This window comes from Crotalus tigris, unplaced genomic scaffold (genome assembly GCF_016545835.1).
Source record: "Crotalus tigris isolate CLP2741 ecotype Arizona unplaced genomic scaffold, ASM1654583v1 scf7180000017604.1628558, whole genome shotgun sequence".
NCBI classification, from domain to species: Eukaryota; Metazoa; Chordata; class Lepidosauria; order Squamata; family Viperidae; genus Crotalus; species Crotalus tigris.
In genome coordinates this window covers 1,101,535-1,115,394 of record NW_024096507.1, presented here as the reverse complement: position 1 = coordinate 1,115,394, position 13,860 = coordinate 1,101,535, and the positions used below count along the sequence as shown (strand labels likewise).

Genomic DNA, 13,860 nt, shown 5'->3' with positions numbered 1-13,860 from the left:
TATATCTGCAACAACTACAACCTCTGACTCACTTTCTCCATGCCTTTTCCTCTAAATCAACTAACAGCATCCAAGAAAGGCCAGCTGTGTGCCTATCCATCAAGTTGCAGTCATTTCATTTGGGGGGAAGGGGTGGTATTTTAAAGCTTTAATTCCTAGCATGTTCACTAAAGCAAAGAAAGCAAATGATCATTAGATTTTTTAAAAAAATAAGGCAATATACTCATATATGCCCTAGAGGAAAGTGAGAAGAGGAGGGAAGACAAAGAATACAGAAAGCCCTTGCTGCAGATTTCCTGCCAAGTGTGAGATTTTAATTCTGCCTTTTCCAATTTGGTACCAATGGCTGTGGTTTCAGGGGACTATGTACACTACAGCTGACACATCTGGAGGGTAGTAGATTGATGAAAAGCTTGCAATGCTACCCTGGTAAGATATTCATACCATGAAAGATCTGGGGAGATGATTATTGTTTCACTCACAGATTTGGTTACTCATATCCAGTTGTTAATACACACGCGCACACACACACACACACACACACACACACACACGCGTACAAGCACCCAGGCATGTCATATAGAGACAGATATAGTTTTGTTTTGTGTTTGCAGAGCAAAAGGATCAGTGTTCCTTTGCTTCCTCTCCTTTTCTTTTTTAAACTCGGCCTGCTTTGGACAAAAAAGATCAAGACACAGCAGCTGCCTACATATCACGTCCAGATGCCCAGAGCCTACAGCCGCTCGACCGATTCCACCCAGTTCCGGCACGTCTTCCGCGGGGTCTGGAATCCGCTCTCCTTCAGCGCTCTGACCTCCCGGCGCCCGGTTCCTGGCCAGCCTCCCTGGCTCTTCCGCACGGCTTGGTGCCCCTCCACCGCCCCTTCCCCACGAACCTTCTCCCTGACTTCGCCCCTTCTTCCCTCACCTGTCGGAAAGGATGGCGGAGGGCGACTGAAATGGCCCCGGCCGCCGCCGCCGCGCAGAGCCCCTTTTCCCCTCGCCCTCGCCCTTCCCGCGTACCGTCTGAAGCCTTGGAAGGACGAGGGCCAGGACATCCTGGATTTCTTCAAACCGGGCCGGTGGCCGGTCTCCAGCGCGAAGGACGCGCGGTCCATGGCTCGGCAGTAGAGGTAGCGCTCCGTGTCCGAATAGCCGCGATGCCTCACCCTGCCGCCGCCCCCGACGACGCGACCCCGCGAGGCTGGAGGAAGAGAAGCAGGGGGTGGAGGCGGCGGCGGCGGCGGGAGAGGCGGCGGCTGGTTCTGGGGCGCCTGCGGCTGGTGCACGAGGAAGTGGTGCTGCTGCCGGAGCTGGTAGCGGCAGTGGTGCTCGTGGCGCCACAGATGCTTGGGCGCCGGCAGTTTCTCGATGCTGCCGCCGCCGGGCGCCGGTTCTGCCAGGTTGGGGCGGTTCTCTTCAGCTTCCATGCTTTGAGGGTCGGGGCAGGGCTGAAGAAAAAGCACCGCTGTTAATGTCGCTCTTCCCGCGGCTCGGAGAGGCAGCGGCGACAGCGGCAGCAGCGGCCGGCTTCTTCCCCGGCAGCCTCGCTCGCTCGCCCGCTCCCGCCGTTGGTGCGCCCCTTCCTTCCCCGCGCTCGGCCGCCCGGCTTGGAGGGTGCGGAAGGCAACTGCGCTGCTGAAAAGTTGGACAGTTCCCGCGTCGCGCTGTTGCCGAGTGGCGGCAGAGCAACGCCGTACTTTCTCCCCTCCCTTAGCCGCTAGGAGCCGCCGCCGCCCGGCTTCATGCCGCCAGGCGTACAAGGGCAGGAGCCTCCGCCGCCCCGAGAAGCAAGCTGAGGCGAGGAAGCAAACGAGGCTCGCCGGCTTCTCCCGACCTCAGAGGCTACCTTTTCGCCTCCCTGAGCTTTCCCGCTCGCCTTTCAGGGCTGGCAGCGGGGAGGTGACTTCGGGTCGGAAAGTTACCCGAAGTCGACGTCGCTTGCGAAGCAGAGGGGCGGAGGGCAAGCAACGCCGCGGCTCTTTAGCTCCTCCTCGGGATCTTCCCTGGTTTCTCTGGGTGGGTGGTTTTCTTCCTGTTTGCAGGGGTTGGGGGTGGTGGGAAGGATTCCCCATTCAGCCTCGCCAAGCGCTTCCTCCAAATGGAAAAATGCCAGGAGCGCGCAAGCGCGCGCCTCTTTTCTTCTTGTCCCTCTTTCCCCCAGCAGTCTTTCCTGTGAATCAACACTGCCAATGTTTTAATTATAGCGATGTCTGTGCCCGCTAATCAGAGGAAAGAGTGGAGCACTTTCATCATAAACCAGTCATTTCTGAACTTTTTGAGATTCAAAGAGGGAGAATTAAAAAAAAAGGTGCGGAAAAATGATTTCAATTTAAATAGTTCTGCTGAAGAGCAAAGTCAGCTACCTGAGAAGAATTTCTTTTTAAAAAAAGTCAGGCGAAGCAGATGTGGGCCGGATCATTAGCTAATGAGGATTATTTAACATGTTGTGTGAACCTTGCTTCCTTTTACTTAACTGTAGTTGAGCAAATAATTGCTTAGGACGATTATAGCAACTGAGAATACGTTTTGGATTCATGATTAGTGTACCCATAAAGTAAACTCTCAGTGTAATGGACTAGGGTATGTTTGTGAAAATTAAATTATTAAATAGTAAATGGGATTGTTTAAAAAACCCAAAACATACTTCTGCATGTGAAAACCTAGTTTAACTGATAGTAATGATAATGACTATATAAAAAAAATACTTTGCAATAGTGTAGTAACTTTTAACCAGCAGGTTTTAATCATTAAATCTGATTCAATAGTTAAATTACTGTATATTCAGAGACATGTAACCAATCATCCCCACATATCATAAAACTTTATTTTTTTATAATTCATCTTTGCCTTCACAGTAATGAAACACTACATTTTAAATCCTTAGGATTTAAAATATTGTGACAGAATGGAGACGTTCACGCAGGTATTAACAAACAGTACAAGTGAATCTCTAATGCTGCAATCAATACGCAATATTTACAAAACAGACTTAACCAGATAAAGAATTAGCAATTAAATCCACTCAACATATTGAATTTGGTTACAACTATTTTTGATTAGCTTTTTGGAAGACTTCACACAAACTCAGTTTTTGGGACAATAAGAAATCCCTTCTTCTAATACTATTCTTGCTCATGTTTTCAATCAACCTGTTAAACAAATCTTGCCATTCTCTTCAGGCCTAGCAGGGGAGATGTGAAGAGATTGAAAAGGAGTAAAGGAAAAACAGCTTTCATTTGATATTCATTAGAACATCCAGTCCTTAGCGACTCAACTAAAGACAAAATCAAAGAGGCACTGAGCAAAGCTGCACAATTCCATTTGCTCCCCAATGCTTGGATATGATTTCCAGAGACCCGTCAAAAACTACTAACAAACTGTAATTCATAAATGTAAACTTTAATGTGACAACGTATAGTTCATTGATTCATCTATTTTTAATTAACTCACAAAAAAACACATTTCAGTTAGAAGTATTAAGGAATAGAAGAAGCATAATTAACTCTAGACTATATTCACATTTCATGGAGTTATGGTATTACAGTTTTATTTATTTAAGCCACATTCAAATTATGTTAGATGGAATTCTTTCTCTGAATAATAAATACAAAGAATTCTTAAGTGAATCATTATTTCATCCTATGAAAGAGGATATGATTTTTTCTCAGTCCCAAGGCATATAAAGCTTTCTGTGTCCAGCAGCAGTTTGAACTGCATCCAGATAACAATGGGTAGCAGTGAAGTTGTTTTAATAAGGAAGTCTAAAACTGGAAGGGTCGGACAGGTCAGAGTCCAACTGTCTACTCATTAAGAATTTAAATTCCTTACAGTGAAGGGAAATCTATTGTCCACTCAGATAAAAGCCTAGGAAATTTTCCCTACTATTATGAATTTGTCCATTTTTATCACTGTTTTCTGTCCTATGTTCTGGGAAAATAAAGAACATCTCTGATCACACCATTTCCAAAATGTTTCAAAATGAAAATGAAGCTTCTGAATATTTTCAATAGAGGTTGTGTTAGAGTATATAACACTTATCCAGACAGAGTAGCACTATTAATGGCTATTGGCCATGAGTATTCCACAGGATAGCCATTCCTCTGAATATCAAGAACAATGTCTCATTGTACAAGGAATCCATTATATATGTGCTGAGGAAAGCAAGAAACCTATTTATTCTATTCCATATCAAATCAAAACTATCTGGGATGGAGGTTGAATAGAGATTGACACTCCCAGTTTTTGCAAGAACAGGGTTACATGCAGGAAGTTGATCTTTCCTTTCTCCACAATTTCTTAGTGCTTCCTTTTCCTGATATTGTACAAGGGATAAATTTATTTTCCCAGGGAATGCCTAATTATGCCACAATTTTTGCAGAATTTTGAACTTCAAATTCTGAGAAAATTTTCTTCTTACTGTCAAAACTCTTAGTTTTTACTTCAAAGAGTCAATAACTTGCACCTGTTATATTTAGGATTCACAACACATATATTTCTAACAGAAAATAATTTATACCATAAATAATAAATTGCAAATAGTTTGAATGGAAGAGTAATTTAGTCTAAGCATAGTACAGATCAAAGATAGTTATGTTATACTGTTTCATAAGGTGAAATCCAACCAGCTAAGAATTTCAAGAATTTATGCAAACTTACTGACAGTTTTTTAAAAAATGTCTTATAGCAGCCAAAACAATTTCATTACATATAACATTTGCTTTCAATTTTTTTCTATTGTGAGGAAATGTATTGGTCCTCCAAAAATGGAAGACATGTTAGAAAAAGGTTGATGGCACGTGGCTTGATTTTCTCTTTGGTGCATCTGTTCCCAACCATTCTAATTATTATTTCATATAGTTGTTTCTCATACCAGCCTGGCTGCATGCACAGGAAAAGCATGTGAGGAGAAGAAAAGTAAACAGAAGAACCAAGTTGCTGCTTTAAGTTCCCTGAGCTAAGTTGTTAGCACATTCACTTTACTTTTCATGCATGTTATTTGTGTTGCTGGTTTTATTACAATTATGGTTTTTGCTAATTGTTTCTTTTATTTTGCCTCATAGTCTTGGGACTGAGAGGCATACAAATGCAAATTCCTTCATTAATTAACCACACAACTTTGCATGCTTACACAAAAATAAGTCTCATTAGGTTTGATCTACAGTTGACCATATTTTGATGGATCCAATGAAGTCAATGGCATTTATATTCAAAGCTTCATTAATTTTTATGGGCTTCCGAATTGAATGCCATTTACGTTCAGCTAAATATGAATAAAATTGTGGCATAAATCAGACTGTCTGATATCTTTTTCAGAAACTTTTTATAAAATAATAAAGTTCTTGATACTAAGACAGGGCAGACAATGTGGTAGCCTCAAAAGTTTTCGACTACAATTTATTGTCATCAGCCATGCTTGTTGAAGTATTGAAGCCCAACTAATCTGAAGGACATCAAATTATCTCACCTTGGACAAAAGCCAGAGTCACCCATAACCAAGAAATATACTGCTTTCCTAAGACAGATTCCTGTATTAAACTGACAGAATCATAATGGAAGAACAATATTGGAAGGAAATGATGTATAGGAAGAATCAAAACTGTAGCACCTTTGCTTGAAATAAATGTTACATCACCCTTCTGAAGTGATTTTGTCTCCATTCCCATGTTACTATCATAAGAACTATTTCAATAATATATGGATTAGAGAGTTAGTGTAATAACAATGATTGCAGTATTGGACTAGGACAGAAGAAATCTAAGTTCAAGTTCCCTCACAACCTTGGAGTTCACGGGACCATTTGCCTCTCTCATCCCAACCAGCTTCAGAGAATTGCTGTTAGGGGATAAAGTGTTATGTTGCCTTGAACTCCAGAAAAAGGGCAAGATACAAATGTAATTTGAAAACAACAACATAAGTCAAAGCCACATTCAATTTCCTTATATAAGCCGTCTACCACTTAGTCTCTGTCAATTGTTAGTCTTTATTTCCTTCGATTTATTTATCTGCTTAATCAAGTCTAGGACTATAGAGCTAGCTTATATTAAATTAAAATACAAAAAAGAGAGATCTGGGCATTTTTCATTGCAAGTAGGAGTCCGTAAAGCAAACTTCTCTCCCTCTCCCTCTCCCTCTCCCTCTCTCTCCTAACTTTGATATTATTTGGATGGGAGACAACCAAGAAATCTCAGGGTTTTAGGCCACTTGAGAAGTTGAAAAAGCATACTAGAAGGTTGAGAGAAAACTTCACTACCATTGCTAAGAATATTACATATTATAGAAATATGTAAATAGTCACCAGAATGCATCAAACTCTTCTTAAAGGAGTATTTATCACAGTTTGTGATTATAACATTTATTACTTATATAACCAGTGCATTTTTTGTAAAAAAAAGAAAAAAAAGGTGCCAGATCTCACACACGTCAGACAACCTGCCTTGCCTACCCTATAAGGTTCTATCCAAAAAAGGTGCCAGAACTCCATTCTGGGCGTTCTATGAGAAAAAAAAGCCCTGTATATAACTAATTTATATTCATTCAGGAATTGTTATTTGATAGGAGTGAAGGGACTTATACATCTCAATGACCTCCAGATGAGTCATTCATGACAAGAGGGTCATAGACAAAAAATCAGACTATATGAATTCCACTGAGAAAAGAATTGGCAAGCCACTTCAGGAATCTGCCAAGAAAACAAAATAGATATTCTCAACCAATTCATACTGGAAGAAATATCCAATAAGCTCTTGGAGAAGTGTAAAAAACAAATATGAAGAGTTATAGTGTCTATCATTGGCTGGGTTAAAGCTGAAAAAGATATTTAATTGCTAATGTGTCCAGAGGTAAAAGAAAAATTTAGTACTGTAATGATATGAGACCCACTGCTAGTGGAATGTCAGAACCATGAACTAAGGAGATTGTTAGAGCAGAAATGTCAAGAGGGAATGTTGACATACTGGGAACATCCTGACAGAAAGATCTTTTACTGAAGACAAGAAAATCATACGGGAAAAATAATAGTCATGTTATTAATAGAAAATCGTCAGAGATTGAATAAAACTCCTCAAAATGATATAATGATATTAGTTTGAGCCCAAGGCCAGCCTATTAATATTATGGTGAAGCTAGTTTCTTCTCAACCACAGATGCACAGGAAGCAGAAACTGAAAGAATTTAGGATTATATGCAGCTTGTCAATAAAATAAGAATATAAAAATGATATACTTACTAGAGGTGATTAGAATTCTACAGCTGAAAGTAAAAAAGAAAAACCTGAAGTAATGAAAAAATGGCCTTGGTGTCTGGAACAAAGCAGGAAGCATAGTTCTGCTAAAAAAATTCAATATTTATAGCAAATACCTTTTCCCAACAATCTAAAAGATGACCTACACATGGACATCAGCAAAATCAAACTGATTATATACTTTGTAAGTGAAGATGGAGAAGCTATTTTCAGTCATTAAAAAGACTTCTTGTTGATTGCATCTCAGATCTTGAACTACTTCTTCCAAAGAAATACAATTTTGCAATATTCCATACAAATATATTATGACAATGAAAAAAGATGTAATTATGAATAATTCCTGAAGAAATGATGATATCATGGATACAAAATGCAAAAACAGGTGAAATAACATTATTCATTCAAGCAAAAGGGAGGGAGGGAGGGAAGTGCCCAAGTAAACCTGAATTTGAATTGCAGAAAAGAGCAAGAAGGGACAAGGAACTGTATCTAAGAAAGTACTGCAGATAAATAGAGAATAAAATGAAACATCAAAACTTTATTGTTCTTATTTTATAAAATTAAAATACAGAACACATGAGAAACTTGATAAAAGACACGAAGTTTAAGATTTACTATAGAGGACAGACATAAAGAAGAGATGTATACTGAAGAGCTATACAAAAAATGTCCCAAATCGGTGATATATATGGTATAAAAGTTTGACTACTTAACTATATTCAGACATTTTAGAAAGTGAACTTAAGTAGGATTAAGAAAATATTGCTAATATCAAAACCATGGGAACTGACAATACCTGCTGAACTGTTTAAAATCATAAAAGATGATACAGGTGAAGTGTAACTGCAGTTTGTGAGAATTCACAGTAGTAGTCCAGAGAAGAGAAAAGATTGGTTTATATTTTAATACCAAAGCAGGGCAGAGCTAAAGAATACCCAAACTAATGAAAAATTATATTTAGCTCACATGGTAGTATGAATGTTCAAGTTTTTGCAATTTAGACTTCAAAAATATACATAGCTCTGACCCAGACACCTCAATAACATTGTGAACACCCATTTAATATAAGAAAAGGTAAGAAAGTTGCAGAAAAGATGCCTGTTTTTGCTTGGCTGCTCTTGAAGGTAACATACAGAGTTGAAAAGTATTGCTTTTTAGTATTAAGGATTTATTGCATCACAGTAGCCCTGGTGGATTAGATGCACGTCTTTCTTTATTATAGTTTTCTTTTATGGCTGAGTTTTATGTATGGAGTTTGGTTTAAGACCATAATAAAGTAAAAGAAAAGAAAAAGGTTATTGATTATACTAAGACTTTTGACATTCAATAAGAGTTAACTATCTTAGACTAACTAACATAGTTAACTCTTAAAAACTGACCACTTCACATACCTATCAAAGAGTGTGTTTGATAAGTAAGAAGCAATAATTAGAATGCAACATGGAATATGGGAACCAAATATTATAAAGTTGGGAAAAGTGTGCACTGAAGAATGTGTATATTGCCACCTTATCTAGTTAACTTACATGCAAAATATATTGTAAGAAATTATGCACTTAAAATTGGAATTATAATAATGGGAGAAAACATCAACAATTTTAGATTGATGGCTTAGCTTTATCTACTGCCAGTCAGACTGCAGGCAGTTGGAAGTGAAAAAGACTTACCGGTAACAGATGCTTTGTTGAAGATGAAGGAATGGAAATGAAAACCTGATCTGCTATTCCATATTTTAAAATGTTAAGGTCATGACAATGCCAACCCGATATACATAGGTGGAGAAGAGGTTGAAGATCCTCCAAGGCTCAAACATTCATAAAAATTATGATTATAGCCATGAAACAAAGAGACAACTGCTACTTGAAAGATTACAATAAATTTAACAAAATGCTACAGTGAACAGATATCAAAATATAAATATGTCAAGGCTATGATTTTTCCAATTGTAATAAGGGCAAAAGCTAAGCCATCAGAACAGATGAGTGAAAAGAAATTGGTGACTTTGGATTGTTATGTTGGGGAAAATGATTGAAAGTACCATGGAAAAGAGGACAAAAAAGAACTCATGGACACATAATGTAAAAGCAGGAGTCATTAGAGAAGATCTAATGTTTGGAAACATCAGAAAATAATTCAAAGAAACATGACAATCTAGGCAAAGTGATGTCCACATCTGATTTATATAGAAAACCTGTCTCTTCAATGGGGATAAAACCTAGGGAAATTTCATGTGCCCAAATTTTCCCTGCCAGGCCAGTTTTTAATGGCTTGGAATAAATATAGAAATAAGTATTGTTTAGTAATCTGTGATGAAACTTTGAAAGTCCCCTTTGGAAGGAACCTGATCTATCTCAGAGAACTAAATGTAGTAGTTTAGGAACGAGGCTCTTTCAAACCCTGCTTTTTAAACAATACAAATGTCTGTATCTTTTCCCCTTAAAAAGAAAAGAAAATTGGATTATACTTGTAAACAAGGGCTCAGCATTTCTTCCAAAGTACTGGATTGGTGAGCCAGAGGAATAATATGTGATTAAAGAGTAGCTCTGTTAGCAATATAACTGCATTCAGTTCCTTTTCCCTGCTTCTTTGCATCCTGAAAAAAAGTAAAAGCTTAAGTAGTGAGTTTTAAAAAATTGACATCTCAAAATTGCTGGTTTAACATGCTGTTCTTCAGTCCATGAAGTGATGCAAAGTATGCCAGCATTTATTGGCTGCCCCCATGGACCAACACTTTTCTGCTTCATTAATGAAGGTATTGAATGGTTTGTAACAATTTACTGCAAGGCTTACCCGCCAGTGGGAACATTATCGACTAATCATTATTTTTAGCTTGGGATAGGGCTGGGGGTAAAGAGGCGTTGTCTTACCTGAACGCCTTTTCTCAGCAGGATGATGTAGAGTCCAATGGATGGGGTTCTATGACAGCCTTCCTGCCCGGCAGACTGGGTAAAAACTTTGGCCACACCCTTCCCTTGGGCGTGACCCCAGTTTTGACTGAGGTGAGATCTGTTTGTTGGATTTGATATAGTAGCTCCTTGTCCACTACCTGCCTAGACCTAATACCTGGGGGGGGGGCTTGGACTCTACATCATCCTGCTGAGAAAAGGGGTTCAGGTAAGACAACGCCCCTTCTCCAGCAGGATGGCTGTAGAGTCCAATGGATGGGACATACCAAAGCCCTCATTTCCCCCTGGGAGGGAGTGTCTAGGCCACTGAATCCTGAGCAGATACAACTTGCTGTAGCACTCTTATAACAAAGGCAGCATCCATTGCTGCAAAGGAGTCTAAACGGTAATGCCTGATGAATACAGAGGGAGAAGACAGGTTGCGGCCTTGCAAATCTCTTCCACCGATGCTTGTGTGGACCACGCAGCAGATGTGGCCGCGCTGCGTGTTGAATGGGCAGTCATGTGTGGGGGCACTGGGAGTGCCTGCGAGACATAGGCTTGAGCTATACAAGCTCTGATCCACCTACCCACGGTAGCAGATGACACCTTCTTTCCCATAGTTGATGGTTGGAAGGAAACAAATAATGCTTCCATCTTACGGAAGGACGAAGTGCGCTTTACGTAGTAACACAACGCTCTACATACATCCAGTTTGTGCCATCTATGTTCTAGTCTATGTCTGGGTTTTGGGCAGAAATCAGGAAGAATCAGTTCCTAAGATCTGTGGAAAATACTGTTTACCTTTGGAATGCATGCAGGGTCTGGTCTAAGTACGACCTTGTCCTTGGAGAAGGTACAGAGACCCTTCCTCACTGATAGTGCTGCTAGTTCTGAAATTCTTCTCGCTGAAGTGATAGCCACTAAAAAGGCTACCTTTAACGATAGGTGATGGAGAGAACATGAGTCGAGAGGCTCAAAGGGTGCTGATATCAAAGCTTGAAGAACTTTAGGCAAGTTCCAAGACGGATACCTGTGTATAACAGGAGGTTTAGTATTGGCCGCACCTTTCAAAAAGGCGCTAATCGCTGGATGCTGCGCCAGAGAGGTTAAGTTGTCACAGGAAATTACAGTTGAGAGGGCCGATACCTGTCTACGAATAGTGTTGACTAGATAAGCCCCTATTAAGTCCTTCTAATAGGTAATCTAGAATATTGGGAATAGATACTGAGATTGGATCTAGGTGAAGTAGAACGCACCACCTGCAAAAGCCTTTCCATGTAGCATCGTAGATCCTGTTTGTCGAAGGTCGTCTTGATGCTTGCATGATCAATATCAACCCTGAGGAATAGGATTGCATGGCTAAACTTTGCCGCTCAAATGCCAAGCGGCTAGTTGTAGCCACTGAGGATCTGGATGTAAAAGCTTGCCCTGGCTGAGAATTACTCAGTCCGGGGGAATCTTCCATGGGGGGGATATCGAAAGATCCACGAGGTTGGCAAACCACGGGCACCATGGCCAATGTGGAGCAATCAAGATTACCTCCGCACCTTCCAGGATCAACTTGCGTATGGTTGCCGGTATTAATGGCAGCGGTGGGAAAGCGTACAGGAGTTGCGCCGGCCACCGACACCTGAGAGCGTCCGTTCCTTCTGATCCCAGAGTCGGGAATCTGGAGAAGAACCTGGGTATTTGTGTGTTCTTCGGAGTGGCAAATAGGTCCAGATGTGATTGTCCGAACCTCCGGGAGATCTCCTGGAACAGAGCCGGATCCAGACACCATTCCGACTGATCCACCTTGGCTCTGCTCAGGGAGTCTGCCTGGAGGTTTGCCTCCACTGAGATGTGTTCCGCTCTGATGGAACTCACATTTGCTTCCGCCCACCGAGCCAAAGCTGATGCCTCCTGCATTAGTTCTGCGGATCATGTTCCTCCCTCCTTGTTGACATGGGCCTTGGCTGCTACGTTGTCTGTTAGAACGAGAACGTGTGTTCTCGTTACTAGGTGGGAGAGTTGACGCAGGGCCAGGTGAATGGCCTGAAGTTCCAGCCAATTGATGCTGTGAATGAGGTCCTCCTGATTCCACTGGCCCTGTGCTATCTGAGTTCCCAGATGGGCTCCCCATCCGAATAGGCTCGCGTCTGTCGTGAGCGTGATCCGGTTCGACTCCCTGAATATACTCCCCTTGAGCATCCTGGGGGATATCCACCAATTCAGTGATTTCAGCACATCTTTTGGTACAAGGACCCTCCTGCTGGAGGTACTGAGGCTCCTCCTCTGATAGGGGAGGAGGAACCACTGCAACTCCTTTGAGTGGAGTCTTGCCCATGGGACAATGCCCATGCAAGATATCATCTTTCCCAGGAGCTTCGAGAGCTGTAACAAAGGTACTCTCTTGTCTCTCTGGATTTGATGAACCAGTTTGAAGATGCTGCTTTGACGTTCCTGGGAAAGATATACCCTGCACTGGGATGAGTCTATCACCGCTCCTAGATGCTGTAGCTTCCTTGAGGGAGTGAGATGGCTCTTTTCTACATTGACCAAGAATCCGTGATCCTGTAGAACTCGGATTGTGGTCTGGAGGTCTAATTTTGCTTGCTCGTGTGAGCTGGACTGAATCAATATGTCGCCCAGATAAAACTGTACACGCACCGGCATCGCTCTGAGATGGGCCGCTATTACTGCTAGAATTTTGGTAAATACCCTTGGGGCTGAGGATAGGCCGAAGGGTAGAGCCCTGTACTGGTAATGCCGGTGTGCGTAGGTAAATCTGAGGAATTTGCGGTATTTGGGATGGATGGGAATATGCAGGTACGCCTCCGTGAGATCTATTGAGGATAGGAGGTCGCCCTTCCTGACACTGGCTAGGATGGATTTCAGGGACTGCATTTTGAACCTCCTGTAAGTTACGTAATAATTCAGGCCCTTTAGGTCCAATATTGCTCTCCACCCTCTGATGTCTTTGGGATCACAAAGAGGATGGAATAAAATCCTCTTCCTTCCTCTTCCTTTGGTACCCTTTCTATGGCCTGAATTGACAAGAGGTGTGCTATGGCCGAGGTTATCAGCCTTGCCTTGTGTGCCTTTCTGGAAATGGAACATCTGATAAATCGGTTTGGTGGGGGAGAACAAAAGTCTAAGGTCAGGCCATGCCTGATTGTCTCCAAGACCCAGACGTCGGTAGTGGTCTGCTCCCAGACCTCGATGGATTTCCCTAACTGACCTATATGGGAGTGTCCTGTCTGGCGTCACTTGGAGCGTTTAAAGGGTCGGCCTCAAGATCCTCTAAAGGGACGCCTGGATTGAAATTGGCCTCTGGCTCCCATATTTGGGCGATCCTGGGAACGATCCTGTCTTGAATAGAAGGATCGTGAGCCTCTAGACCAGTCCCAGGACTGCCCTGATCGAAAGGGCTGTCTCCAGTCCCAGGAGTTGCCTGGGCGGAAACTTTGCCTCTGGAATTCCTGGTTGCCTCTCCTGTCTAATTTCTTTGATGGATGTGCTAGAATTTTCCTTTTGTCCCTACTCTCGCTTACATGAGGGTCCAGAATGGGTCCAAACAAAAATGACCCACTATACTTTGATGTCGATAGGCGCCACTTGGCCTTCAGATCTGTCTTCCAATTTTTGAGCCACAGTAATCTGCGAGAGGCTACTGTGGCCGCAATCGATCTTGCCGCATACTTGGTTGTGTGAAGTGAGGCGTCAGCCATAAATTGTGAGGCCGCCAGTA

The 13,860-nt window shown here is 41.9% G+C and overlaps 1 protein-coding gene across 7 annotated transcripts in view; it reads right to left on the bottom strand.

Moving 5' to 3' along the window:
* The window catches only part of PDE4D (phosphodiesterase 4D), a 693,804-nt gene that overhangs the window by 438,828 nt on the left and 241,116 nt on the right, over positions 1–13,860 (bottom strand). The window contains exon 1 of one of the 7 annotated variants that reach the window (XM_039320043.1): positions 1,023–1,869. The exons of the other annotated variants lie outside the window; for them this stretch is intronic. Within the exon in view, the coding sequence (XP_039175977.1) occupies positions 1,023–1,429 (407 nt within the window). The 5' untranslated portion in view covers positions 1,430–1,869. Of the gene's footprint in view, positions 1–1,022; positions 1,870–13,860 lie in introns of those variants that run through there. 7 annotated transcript variants of the gene reach the window in all.